The 14,098-nt window shown below is 44.9% G+C and overlaps 1 protein-coding gene across 1 annotated transcript in view; it reads left to right on the top strand.

Moving 5' to 3' along the window:
- The window catches only part of IAPP (islet amyloid polypeptide), a 31,804-nt gene extending 17,929 nt beyond the window's left edge, over positions 1-13,875 (top strand). Inside the window, exon 4 of the mRNA XM_086938835.1 lies at positions 13,335-13,875. Within this exon, the coding sequence (XP_086794961.1) occupies positions 13,335-13,524 (190 nt within the window). The 3' untranslated portion in view covers positions 13,525-13,875. The remainder of the gene's footprint in view (positions 1-13,334) is intronic.
- Positions 13,876-14,098: the final 223 nt, after the last annotated feature.

Genomic DNA, 14,098 nt, shown 5'->3' with positions numbered 1-14,098 from the left:
GTGGGTGCAATCACATTAATCTAATCAATGATTCAACAGGTATGGCAACGAGTAGGCAAAAAATATGTGCAGAAAATCTGAGTGACCCGAATTTCTATTAGTACCCAGTATTCCCATAGATATAGCTGCCTATTATGAGTTAAACCCATTAGGATGGCTTATAGCTGTGCAGCCCCAGAGTTACCAGGCTTAATCCTACGCTAAATAATCAATTCTATTGGATTTAATGGAGACATTTGCCACCTGTTCTGAGCAGGTGGTAAACATCTGAAAGGCAGGGCATGGGTAAATGAGGCGAGTGAGAATAGTGGGTAAGGCAAGGGGACGATGCTGCCAGGCAGAGGGTAGCCTTATGTGCTCTCCCCGTGCCTTGACTGAAGCCTTGGATGGGATCCGGGCTAGGCTGCAAGGCAGCTCTTTCCCAAAGCAATTTTATTAGCTGGATTCTCAGCTGTCAGAAATCAGGGTGCCGAAACACCAGCCAACTAATATTTTGGAAGAGTGGAATTTCCCCCAGGAATGCATCTCGCCTCAACTCCTAATCAGGCCTTAAAACTTGCACCTGTGGCATGCAGTGCAAAGAATGTATGGTTGGTGAGATGCAATCACACTACTAGCCCTGGATCATAGATAGGGCTTTCGAGACATAGGTTGTGTTTCCTCTGAGGAATCAAGACACAAATACCCAATGTTACAAATCTCTAACCTCAGTCACATCAGGCATTGATTATAATTGTCAGCATTTTATAGACCACAGGTAGAAATTAATGGAGTGCAGGAGGTAGAAGAGTAGAGACTGTGATAGTGCACATTAAGTGCATTGTTTAAATAAGCATTTATTGTTATCTTTTGGCTTTATGATTGTAGAGCTGGACAGTCAATTTTCTCAGATGATGTCATTGACAAATAAAATGTCCCTGTTATCTGAAGCAATTGCATTACCCTAACATCTGTTTAAAATATCTAAGCAGCCAGACAGTGGCATAACGCAAAATGATGGCCCCCACCCCCATAGATGTGATGAGGAGCCCCTGAGTCTCCCATATCATACAGATATTCATTGACCTTGGGCTGAATGGGATCTCTTGAAGGGTTGGATGCCCCCTGGAGAGTTCAGAGACCCCCTTTGACTGGAGGGCTTGCTCTATGCCTCTACAACCTACTGTTTCATGTTTATTTTGTCATGTTCTAATTCAATGGACCTATGTAAGATACTATGTCTGAGTCCATTGTTTTCAATATTAGGTAGTGGTGTATTCTTTGAAAGCATCATGTCCATTTTGCTATCAGCTATATTTATTTAAGTTGTTACTGTGGAAGTCATGAACAATGTGGGCTAATTGTAAGTAATAATGGCTGTCATATAGTTGCTGTAACATACTGTGACATGCAATTTTCTTGCAGGCTTTTCAAAATTTGAAGGTAAATTTATGAGCCAGATTGAGAGAGCTGATGCATCACATATTTAATATATATCCCTTTTCGTAATGGCAAGTAGTATTTTCACATTTGAGCTCTTACTAAAAAGGAAAGTGCAACTCAATCAAGTTACTCAATGTTGGGGGTTTCAGTAACTTGTTTACAGGCAGCAAAATGTTCTCTTCTCAAATTAGAAATCCCTAATTTCTCTCTCTCCTACTTGTCCCAGTTATTACTCATGAGGTGAATTCCTACAAGATGCAGGAAATCTTTCAAAGAAAGATGACAATTTAAGCCCTGCTTGCACCAGCTGGATGTCAAAGAATGGCTAACGAATGCTGACTTTTTCCTGGCATACCCAGGCCAGACCGAAGGTCACACTACTACTGGAATAGTGTGTGGTTCGCAATCACTGGAATGGGAAGGACTAGGAGTGTGATAAATCAGGACCTGTTTGCACTGTCCCCCAACTTTGTGCCCCCATTTTGACTACTAGGTCCTGGTTGTCTGACTGACTGTGCCCTGGGTTCTGCTAACCAGACCCAGGCTCCGTGTAAAAAGTTCATGGTCATTTGGTATAATTACAATTGGCAATAACAGAGAGACCCCTTTAAGTCCCTGGTATATAATAAGGCAAGGGGGATCCTAACTACCTACACGTCCCTAGTATATAATAGGGCAGTGAGGTTTAGAGGCCCAGCAGATTTGTTTCACTGATGTATGCACTACTGTTGTGTCTGCTGTCATTTTAAAAGTCAGCCCTGCCTTGTAGGCTGCTTTTAAATTGAAATTATATTCCAATTCGACTTTGGAATTAAAGGTACTTCCAAAGTAGTAATCTACCTTATTTTTACATATAGTTCACCAATAAGGTATCCCTTAGGTGCTCCAGGGGTAGGATGCCTTGTAACTATAAACAGTGACATTATAAAAGATGTTTTATAAGCCCTAAGGGGAACAATGCCAACTCCATTTTGCCCCATTGTAGTGAATGGCTCTATAAGCTAACATTGAGATATTTTATTTAAGAATGAAGATTGACAGGAGCCACCTAAAAATATACTTCAAGGTATCTAATTAATAGTTACGCTAAATCCAATAACTTGCCACTGTTAGATTTATAATAACTATTACAGAAAAGCAGTTATTACACTTTATTTTCTGTGAGCCAGAATCCAGCCTTTCATCTGCTCCCTCCTGATTGGCCAGCCTCTCCCCAGACTGGCCAGGCTGTTGTAATGAGATGTGAAAAGCCCAGCTAGAGAGACAATGGGTTTTCTGTGAGCAGAGAGGTACAAGTTGAAGAGCAGATGTTGAGTGAGAGATGGCCAACTGGTCTTCAAAGGAGAATGACACATTAGGACAGCACAGGCTGACTCCTACATCTGCCACCCCGGCCACAAAGGAGCCCCTGTAATTAGATTAGGGAGTGGAATAGGAGAGTGTTTAGGAACCTTACCCACACCGGTGGGTTGGGTTAGCCTGATCCAGCACCTCTGGAGAGACGTTCTCCATTTTGGATTGTGAAAGAATTCTGAGCAAGCATATGCCACAATCTGGAGAAAGTGGTCATATACCTGGGTGGCACCCTGCATCTCAGTGGTCAGGGGTGCTGCCCTGTTTCACGCCCAGGAACACTGGGTAAATATAGAAGAGCTCGGATCTGATTTCTGAACCTACTGCCCTACTAGAATTTGTATCTGCACCCAAAGGACTGCACTCTGAAGGACTGCGCCTGCTGCACAATCTGGTACCACAGCTCTAAGGACTTTGCCTTGCTTCTAGAAGGATTAAGGAGTAGACTCCCTTCAAGCTACAGGTCAACAAAGGCCATTTGCATCATCTCCTGCAAAAAGTCCCCAACCCGGAGTGCGTCCAGTGGAATTTAAGGATTTGATCAAGTGAACTGTGGGAATTGTAGTCCCAAAATCCCAAGTATCTTCCCAAGTATCTTCTCAGAGATTCTAGGCCCCTGGAGTGGTGTTATGGACACTTTGAACCCTCAAGGAGACCTTCTGGAAGATGTTACATACGTTTGGAGAAGTCTGGGGCAATGTTTGTAAAAAGCTCCATAAATGGCCAGGTGCATTGTGGGAGTTGTAGTCCAAAACATCTGAACCCTTGTTTGGTTGTATGGGCCACTTTACTGCATCAAGCAACACTTCTGGAAGTAAGTATAAAGAACTCTTGACTTTGCCGTGATACAGTGCGCTCTTTTTTAAACCTTTGAGCGCTATTTGCTTCTAAGCGCTAGTTTGACTTTTAATCTTTAAAAATTCATATCTTTGGTTCCACATAGTGGGCTTTTGCCATTTTGGTGTCATAAAAATGGTCTATTTTGATAAATTGGTATTGGATTTCATTGGGTGTTTTGTTTTTCCTATTGGTGTTTTAAATGCTTTACACACCTGTATTTAAGTTCATCTTGCCTACTCATCGCTAGCTACCAAGGGTTGAAAAAGGGAATATATTATTGAGACCTTGTCTGAGACTTTTATTGACATTATTATTAATGGTAAGTCACTACCTCCTGCCACAGCCACGTTTATAAATCTTGCTGGGAGGTGGTTTAGCACATGATTTTCCTCTCTGGCGCTCACCAACTTAATAGCGGTGAGCCACGCAAGAGAAAAAACTCCGCTCTGTACCATCTTGCAGAGTTTTGTAGAACTCTGCGCTCTATGTGGAGCATGGAGTCGGAAAAACTCCTCATATTCCACCAGCAGTGCAGAGTTCACCGCTCACCCCTAAACACCACTCAGGAAGGAGACAAAACCAGAGATGGTAACATGATCTATAATTTATAAACAACAAACTGGAGAAGTACACTCTAGAGATTTGCAGAGAAATTCTCTACCACAAAAAAGAGGTTCAATGGTGCACGATGTGCCCAACCTGTTAAAGGATATGGAAAGTCCTTCTCACTCACCAACCTAGTTGGTGACATGCTTCATCATCAGGGTCCCACCCCGAAGGCCGAGTGCCAACAGGGTGTGCTTCGACACCTGATTACAGTGGAGCGGGTATTTTTTCTTTTTTATATGTGCAGTGCTATAGATACAGTAAGTGGTTTAAAAAGGGGAGCCAACGCTACTCACTCGTGGACTTTATTCCTGAGTGGTTGGACACCCTATTAAAAGAACTGTGACACCTGTGTCGAATTAGGTAGGCTTCGGTGTTCAAGAAGTGTGGTGTATAAAATCGCAACGTGTGTTATGTGATTAAAATACAGGTCTACATGTTTCAACCATCTTGCAATTGTCGGTTTTCGTCAGGACCAAAGTAAAAGACCTGGGTGGTGCGCGCACGCTAAGGCGTGCCCTGCCCTCGATCTGTGAGACACCTGGAACCACAAACTTGCGGCCCGTTAGAAAATTGTAGAGTAGTCTTCCTCCGTGTCTGGAAAAAACTCAGAGCTAGGTAATTGACAGCTCCATGGGCGTCCGGGTTCCAAGAGCGGAATGCTCACGTAACTTGTGGATTCTTCCTTGCAGTATAGTAACCTACTTGGTCGCCTTCACGAAGCCCCGATAAAGGCGACCAAGTAGCGTTCACTCTTGGCAATCGTGCATGAGGAGCTGTCGGGGAAAGCCTCACACTCTCTCTCTCCAGCAGTCATCAGAATAAGTTAATGATGTTGTACTTGGCTATGTTAGTATATTTTAACAGACAAAACTATACAGAAGAGAGGATTCTTATCTGACACACAATAGGAAACAAAAAAAAGGTTCCTTTACCTGAAGCAGGCATTTCAAATGCATCATGTTGTGGAGGATTTTAGGATTGAGTAAGGCAAAAAAAGGGAGAATATATACTTTTCAATGAAAAACTAAGGCCCCAAGGGGATACGTTATGTACATACTGCCAATTGCACTTACTTAGCTTTGAACTGTCCTTCGCAGTGCTCCTGTCATCCTCAGTCCCCAAGGCCCAGATGTACAACCATGTCATTTAGCGAGTCGCAAATTGTGCTCAATTGAGAGTCGCAATTTGCGAGTCGCTAAATGACATGTTCTACAGTGTCCGAGACACTGTTCGCGATTACTAATGGGGTTGCAAATTGCATGCCTCATGCATATTAATGAGGCACTCTCAATTTGCGACCCCATTAGGAATAGCTGGCCCTCCCAGGGATGGTGGCCTGCTGGGCTCAGCACACCTCCATGTCTGGGACTGCTTTTAAATAACACAGTTTTATTTTTAAATGCTGCCTATTTTCTTTAAAGGAAAATGGGATGCATTTGAAAAAAGAAAAACAAAACGTTTTTGTTTCATTTTTTATGGGCAGGTAGTGGTTTGGGGGACCACTGCCTGCCATTAAAAACTATTTTCCACCGTATTTGCAAAGCGGAAGGGATCCCTTGAGGACCCCTTCCCATTTGTGAGTGCTTTACCACCTTCTTGAAGAGGGCGGTAAATTGAGAGTGTTTTGTGACCACAATTGGAGTCAAAACATTCTTACATAGGCCTCTGACTCAATATTAGGAAGGGATGCCCCTTCCTAACAGCGACTCACAATTCTTATTTAGCGAGTCACAAATAAAATGTGACTCGCTAAATAGGGATTGTACATGGCCCTATTAGATTTTGCATGCGCAAACCGGTCGCAAACCGTTTGCGCATGTAAAATTGGATCAAACATCTGGCCCCAAATGTCTCAGGCAGCCAGCCTCCACGTCCTGTTCACTGTGAGCATGACCTTCACATTCTAGAAAGTGGCAGAGACTGACATGCAATTCTGGTTCTGTGCCAGCTCTCTGCCAGAGTCTCTGCATTTCAGCCAGCAGGGTGTTATATGAAAGGTAGTGGCCCACAGGTAAAGTGTAGTTTGCCTCTAACTGTGAAAAGGGTATGAGCTCATTGTTTTGAAAGAGTGCACTAAGGGTATCAACCACAGCGGTTTCCCACATTTCGAGACACTCCCTCCCTATTAAGTCCTTGAAGGGGCGCATGCAGCAAATACAGACACCTGGCTGCATGGTGTGAGGGCTAGCGTCATCGCAAACTTAGGTCTTAGTTGGTGTGTGCTATATGGAGGAGGTTGTTGGAGTGTCTAGGGGTTTTACCCTGTGGCAGGAATGCCTCTCACACTTTGCGATGTGGTCAGTCTGGTGTGGGAGGTCCTAGTTCTTCCATGAGTCCGCCTGCTAGCCATCGGGATGGCTACTGCAATAGCACTGCCAGGTAATAGTGCTCGAGGTTAGGGGCACTTATTCCCCCTTTTTTGACTGAGAGCTGAAGTTTGTGTAATGCAACACGACGCTGGCTCTTGTTCCTGAGTAAGCTTCCTGACATGCTATGTAGTGTAAGGAAAGTACTTCTGGGTAAGTGTACTGGGAAGTTGTGGGAAAAATTAGGACTGGACGGAGCTCACGGAGTTACTGTAAAACTCTGAAATTCTGTAGACCTCCGTGCGCTGGCGGAGTAAGGGGGATAATTGCACCTGCCAGTCCTAGGCATAGCACACCACTAAATATTACTTAATTACGCAGACAGGTGCTTGTACTGGGAGTCTCTTTTTAACTCCTAGAAAGGATACCCGATGGCGCTAAACTGCTGGGGGCATATTTACAAGCACCACCGGAGATCCCTTTTTTGACGCTCCTGAGGTACTCTATGCTAGCCCATATTTACAAGGCCTCGCTAAGCCACTTTGTGTGGCTTCACACAGCCATGTAAGTACGCCCTCTGCAATGCAGTTTTCTGCAACAAAGGGGCGTGCAATGAGTGTTGCTTCTCCAGTAAGCATGGGCGGAAAATCTGTTTCGCTCGCGGATTTTGCGGATTTTCGGTAAATTCGCAATCCGCGAGATTCGCAAATCTCCCGCAAAATCCGCAAATCCGCGAGCAGCGGATTTTATGGCTTGCTCGCACTGTTCGCGTGAGTTCGCGGCTTCCCAGTACAACTTCGCGCCCCGCGAATAAGCGCTAAATTGCAGAAATACGATCTTAGCAAAACTGAAACTACTTACCAGGTTCAAAAGTTCAGGCTCATCATTAGTAGCCATTTCCTGTAGTGCTTCCTGAGGGGCCCCTCCAGAGTTCAGTTGCCAGTTGCAACTATTATGTGACCCTGCTCTGAACCTCAGAATAGTTACACATATGCCACAAAGGTCCTGAATTACAGCTAAGGGAGACAAGCAGGAGCCAGGCTGGAAGTTCAAATCCATTAATCAGCCCCTAATTCATTATTGTCAGTTGGGGCAGGGCAGGTGTTGTAACTAATTTTGCAACAATGAAAGCACTTAGCAAGTGCAAAAGATCACTAATCAGGAAGCACTAAGGAAGCAGGTGCCAGCTAAAAAAATATTCTGTGACACATTAATCAGCCCCAAATTAATTCAGGTCACTTGAGGCAGGGAAGGTGTGCTTTGCTTTGCCACAATAATGTACACTGAGGGTGCTGTGATGAAACAGAGGGTGGCATGGGTGGGCCAGAGGGTGGCATGAGTAGTCAGAGAGTGGCAGTGGTGACAGAGAGTGGCAGTGATGAAGAAGAGTGTCCCAAAGAGGCTGGACACGTAGAAACAACAAGTTCGCAAAACTTGCGACCCGACAGGTAAGTTCACGTTTGCGAAATTGTACAAAACCCTCGCGACCTGGCAGAAACCCGCGCGAACACAAAAAAAAATCCGCAAATTCGCGAGAATTCGCGGATTTTGCGGATTGCGAGTTCGCAAATCCGCAAAATTCGCGAACGCGAGATTCGCAAAATTCGCCCATGCTTATTCTCCAGGCTTAATAGGACCTCTGATTCTAAGGCAGCACCAAAAACGAATGCCCTACGAAAGAGGCATTGATGTAGCACAATGAGCAGAACTACTTTTATTTCTCCTCCTTTTTTGCTCCTTCTATGTGTGCTGCATTCGGCAGCACACATAGAAGGAGCAAAACGCCATTAATGATTGTGCTTGTGCGAGAAGGTGTCCCTTCCTGCACAAACACAATCATCATGGCAATGCAGGAACCATTTCATCATGGCCCAAGGGTGCAGACATTGGGGCTAGGCAGAAATGTTTGCGCTGGCGCAAGGGTGAGCACAAAGATGCGCAATATTGTTGTCAATACAGCGCATCCCTTCATTTTGAAAATCACACAGCTTGGTGTAGCAAATTTGCTTGCAGCACTGCCCTGCACAATTTTCATGTAAAAATGCCCCCTAGTGTGTAATCAAATAATAGGAAGATCCTCAAGCTATCGTGTAGTAGCGGTGTTGCGGTATGGCCTGCCCGGGGTATGGTCTCTTTATCTCTGAAGTTCATACGTCTGACCACTACTGGTCAGGGAGGCTTCCCGGGTGACATGCGTCATGCACTGACTCAGTGGGTACGTTCCACAAGTTATTGAGTCGGCAGCTTCTCAGGCGCGACAACTTGTGCCATCCATGCCTCAAAGAAGGTCACTCTGTCCAGGCCATCTGCCCCCTCGGGAAATCTAATGATTCGGAGGCTGTTGTGGTGGGAGCATCCCTCATTTCTGGTGTCTCTTACTCGGGCCGGTCATCTGGTGTGAGTTCCTGGAGGTCCAATGAGTGGGCTCTCCCTTTGCCCACCACCCCATCACCTTCATGAGGCAAACAGTAGGCTCCCGTGTGAGGGCCGTATCAATGATATGGAGGTACTCCAGGGGAAGGAGACAGGAGGAAGTATGCTGCCACATACTGGATTATCAACCACCGAGGACCCGCCTGACCCCTGGCCACATCTGGGGTCCCACACCAGCAGTCATAATGGTGTGACTAGCAAACTGTGCCTTAGGTCCCAAGTGTAGTTTACGCAAAAACAAGATGGAGCGGGCCTCTCATGTAGTACAAAATGGGATAATAGGCTATCTATGTGGCAAGGAACCCTTCACTCTCCCTCCAAGTGCTGTCCAGGTAAAAATGCGGGGGCACAAGTAGTCCAGAAAGCTCCTATATCCTCAGCCTGGGCAATGATGTAACGTTGGGGGAGGATGGCGAGGTCGCAGCCAGTAGTGAGGATGGCAGGCCGCCGTTCCTCTGGCCCTGAAAAGGCCAGTGGTGGCCCTCCCCAGTGGGGGCCCATCGTCCATAGACCCCCTCGCCCAGGAATGTAATGCACTCCTTAGTGTGCAAATGCCAGGAGTGTGGGGACAGGTTGGGGCCCAAGTCTGGCATAGAGAGTACAGCCCCATGTCTCTGCAAATGTGGATCAGGGTCGAGGCAGTGAGCATGCTGTCTATGAAGCCAGATGGGATGGGAGGGAGCACATGTCCCACCGAGTTGCCAGGCCGCGTAATTTTATCAGGGTATCAAAGTGGTAGGCCTCAGCAGTGGTTGTGAGCTGGGTTTACGGGCAGGCCCGCAAAATATCAGGCCAGGTCTCCCTTTGCTGTAAATGGGCGGCTGCCAACAATGCTGAAGAGAAAAAGCAGGCTGCCAGGTGCAGGACAGCCTGGCCCCTCGACCCCTAGAAGGGTTTTACTGTGCCTCTGTTTGGCACTGCAAGGGGCCATGCACAGGGGCTCCCAATGCAGAAGGAGGCAGTCGGGGGCGCAGTCTCCGATCTTCGCTGGTGCAATCCTCAGGCTGGCCAGTGCGCCCGGGTGCCTCTGTGGCCGCACAGGTGGTGCAGCGATAACCATGTTAGGGGTCCAGTGTTGAAGCAGGGCTGCCCAGAGGTGAGGGGTATATCAGTCCAGAGAGGGCAAAATGGGGGATGGGACCCTTGCAAAGTACACGGGCCTGGTGGGCCCCACTGACCTCCACATGTGGCTCCAGCAGCACCTGCTGCTGGTGGCAGATAACGGAATGCCAATGTATGGCATTGACAAGTCATCTCATTGATGCAGTAGACAGCCAGGAGGGCTGATACAGTGCATTTCTTCAGGACCTAAAATAGCTATCTACACAATGTGGTCAGGAGGCAAGGTTCCTACCTACCACTAGTATACTCAGCGAGCACGTAGTCCCGTCACTTCGAGTGGAACCCTACTAGATCGAAGCGCTGGCTTCAACGGTCTTCTCGGTAATGAGCACCTCAATTCCAGGTGCCCTGTCTGTATGAAGGGCGTACACCTGTAATCTACCCCTGCTCAGGATACGAGAAGCCGTATAATATATGTCTGCCATCTTGCCAAGGCTGGCCATCCCCTCCAAGTCCTGCCTAATGATATGGTGTTAAAAGCTGCACTTTACTTCATTATGGACAAGCTCAAGCTGCACCTAGCAATATCTGAGACAAGACCTGGAGAAAAACCTTATGGACAATTTAAGCATGTTAAAGGCAGATCTAAACTGTGACATATCAGAATTAAAAGGAGACATGTAATCTATAAACCAATGCCTCAAAATCGCTGATGAACAACTCAGAAGAAATGAAGAATCAAACAAGGCACTCCACACAACCATGATTCATCTCTGAATTCATGAACAGCCTACCAACTCACTGTTGACTAGACTGAAGAACGGGAGAACAGATTGAGTAGGGGAGATATCAGGGTCTGGGGCTTTCAAGAGGGAGAGGAGGACATCAATATCTACAGTTGCCGTAGGGAACTCTTTGGATAGTCCTGAAGGAGGAGTATGCAATACTAAGGATACTCCGAGTTAACGATACTCGGAGTTAAAGCTTGGGGATCCCAACGCTAGGCCCAGAGACATAGAAAGAAAAGTTGCACCGTCTATTTTGAAGGTGAAAATTATCAGGGAGGCAAACAACTTGTTAACACTGAGACACCTGTGTATCTTTCTTTTAGTTTCTCTATGTGACAAGTTCGAGCAGGTGAAAGTTGAGGGCTGCCATACAAGAACTACTGGACAAGAGGAAATGCAGTAGGTGACTGCTGCACATTGGTATAGAATTTGCTTACACAAAGAAGTTAAAATCACAAGCTTGTAGGAAGGCCAGTCACTCATGCACTTGAGGGATGACTCCAGTCCTTCAGATGACTCCGTAGCTGTATTTGATTAAACAGTGGCAGACTTAATTGGCAACTTGCACCTAGGTCTTCCTTAGAATAAGGGAAGAAAGGACTATGACAATTGAGGCTGAAGCTTGCAGGTTTGCAGGGAGGCTCTGGGGCTGTTGATGAATCAGGCAGCATCCCTATGGGACATTGCATGACTTTGTCATTCTTATTCGGCTCTACCAGAGAACACAATGCTGGAGGTGAGGGATGGAGTAGAGATCAAAGGAGGACTGATCTTGTTTCCTTACCAAAAATGCCAGTTCATTATAGTCTGCAGTTCTCACCAGAAATATCAAGGAACTCCTTCAAAAATTAGGAAAAAGGGGAGTTCAGAACATTTTTAGACCTTTCATATAAGGATATCTTTAAATTATTCATCAAATGAAAAAATAAATTTGGGATCGCAGATGTAGATAGACTGCAATATGCACAGCTCCGCCACTCAACCTGCAAATATAGAAGCCACAACTAGACCAATGACCAAATTTAAAATGCACAATAGTAAATACAATGGCGCCTCAAGGCTAGTTTTGAACTTTACAAAATGTTACAGGATGCCAAACCAGCCTGCACTTGCCCATAGGAGGACACCTATGTTGTTGGGGGAAGGCCACGGTGTGGTTTGAGTGAGAGAATGAGTGGGAGGGCTCTATCATAAGGGGCGACAGAATGGAAACTGTTGTTATTGATGTTCTTTTCTCTTTATTTCCTTCGTGTTTCATTTTTATTTTGGCTTTCCTACTTTGTCTACTGTCTTGCCAGCCACTGGTATGGAGACAAGGACCATATATAACGAAACTCTTGCACAAACCTCTTTGCTCATAAAATGCTATAATTAGGTTTTATTCATGTATCATTAAAACATAGTTCAATGCTGGGGTACATTTTTAGGTGAGGTGTTATATGCAAAATCAGTATGTGACACTGGAATGCCAGAACCCAGGGGGCTACAAATGGCCGCCCCACTAAGAGGGTACGCCATAACACGAGATCATAACATCCTGAATGCCTGTTCTGTAAAATAAAAGGGGCGTTGTTGCTATCAATCATATCCCTTCCTATGTGGTTGCATCGAGCCCAAACACAGACATATCCTTCTCCTTGGTTTATAGTGATACTTATTCTTGTGGGACTCACAAATGCTTATTATTAGTGTTGCCAAGTCAATCCCCCTGGCACCAGATGCTGTAAGTAGATTGTACAATTACATTTTCCTTCTAGGGATACGCCAACAAGGAAATGGGATCCCAAATTCTAATTTTGGTCATGCAAACTGGTAGCAGCTTTAATGAGAGACATTGAAAAAGAGTAAGACCATTCTGCAAGACCTGTAAAGATAGTCAAATAATTAATCTAATGATCCTGGTGGTGGCAGTGAGCACTGTGTGTCTCTCCCCTGCTTCCATCAATACTGTCTGATGATGCCAATGTCGAGGAAGGTGAAAGAACAGAGCCTTTCACAATCCCCGACATTGACAGTTTCAACCTTTATGGCTCTCTATTCAACGGCTAACTTTGGCATCTGCAATTTCACATCCTGGTCCTTTCCGAATTTATTACGTAAATTGCTCACCATGCTTTCGTTATTTTATGTTAATCGTGATTAATTACCAGCTCTGCTGCTTTAATCGAGTGCATTGACAACAATCAGAGTTCAAATTGACGCACATTGTGTATTCACCACTGTCACTTTATAAAAGTCATTCTTTACAGATCTTCTCGAACAATGACTCTGCTTGTGACTAATGTTAATCATTATATCAGATCGTAGGATTATGTGAACTGTATCCTGCTCCTGTCATTAAAGTTTAGAGAATCGCGCTAAAAGCGTGGCGACGTAGGTGGAAGGAACGTGATAATTAGCAGATTGATGCTGCCAGAAACTGAACTCGTTCATTGATATATATTAAATTGAAAAGAGGCATGGCTGATAGAAATATCTCTTCGGCCAACATTACATCTTTGTTTTTTCTTTAAATCACCAGCCGCCGGATGGAGAAAAGGAAATGTAATACTGCTACGTGTGTGACGCAACGTCTGGCCGATTACTTGGTGAGATCCGGCAACAACATTGGAACAATTTACTCTCCCACCAACGTCGGTTCGTATACGTATGGCAAGCGGGACGGAGCTGGACTTTTTAGCCGAGAGCCTGTCACTTATCTCCAATTTTAATGTGGAAAGTTCTAAGTTCTGATTAGAGTTTTTCTTCCCCCGACCTTATGTATAAAGAAACCTTTGTGTTTTTAACGGTTCATATTTTTATGAGTGCCTTGTTTTCTCTCTGTCTACATGTGAAGGTTATGTTTCCTGTGCACATTGCCACACAAGCTGACATGCATCGCCCATTGTTCCGAAAGGACCAGTGGGATTTACAGAAAAATAATCTTATCAAGCAATGCTACAAAATAAAATCAACAGTTTATTGCTGCATTTTTTTAAATTAAAAACATTGAAAAGGCATTGGTCTGTTTTATGTGTCTTTCGGATACATTTCCCAAAATTATTTTAAGGAATCCTTCAGGACTAAACATACACGTAGTTTCAGTTAATGTAGTGAGTTGCCAAAGTGTTTAAGTAAGGATAAGCAATGGCTTAGGCAAACATGACAAGATTGTAATGTTATTTTATAATTTGCTGAACTGCAAATAAAAACTCAGTAACTGGTCTGCAAATACTATTGAAAATGCTGTGGTTTAAATGACTTAGTGGGCACTTCAAAATATATGCATGTTTATTCCTGAGAGTT

This window comes from Lissotriton vulgaris, chromosome 1_1, assembly GCF_964263255.1.
Source record: "Lissotriton vulgaris chromosome 1_1, aLisVul1.2, whole genome shotgun sequence".
Taxonomy (NCBI): domain Eukaryota; kingdom Metazoa; phylum Chordata; class Amphibia; order Caudata; family Salamandridae; genus Lissotriton; species Lissotriton vulgaris.
This window is presented reverse-complemented; position numbering and strand designations above follow the sequence as displayed.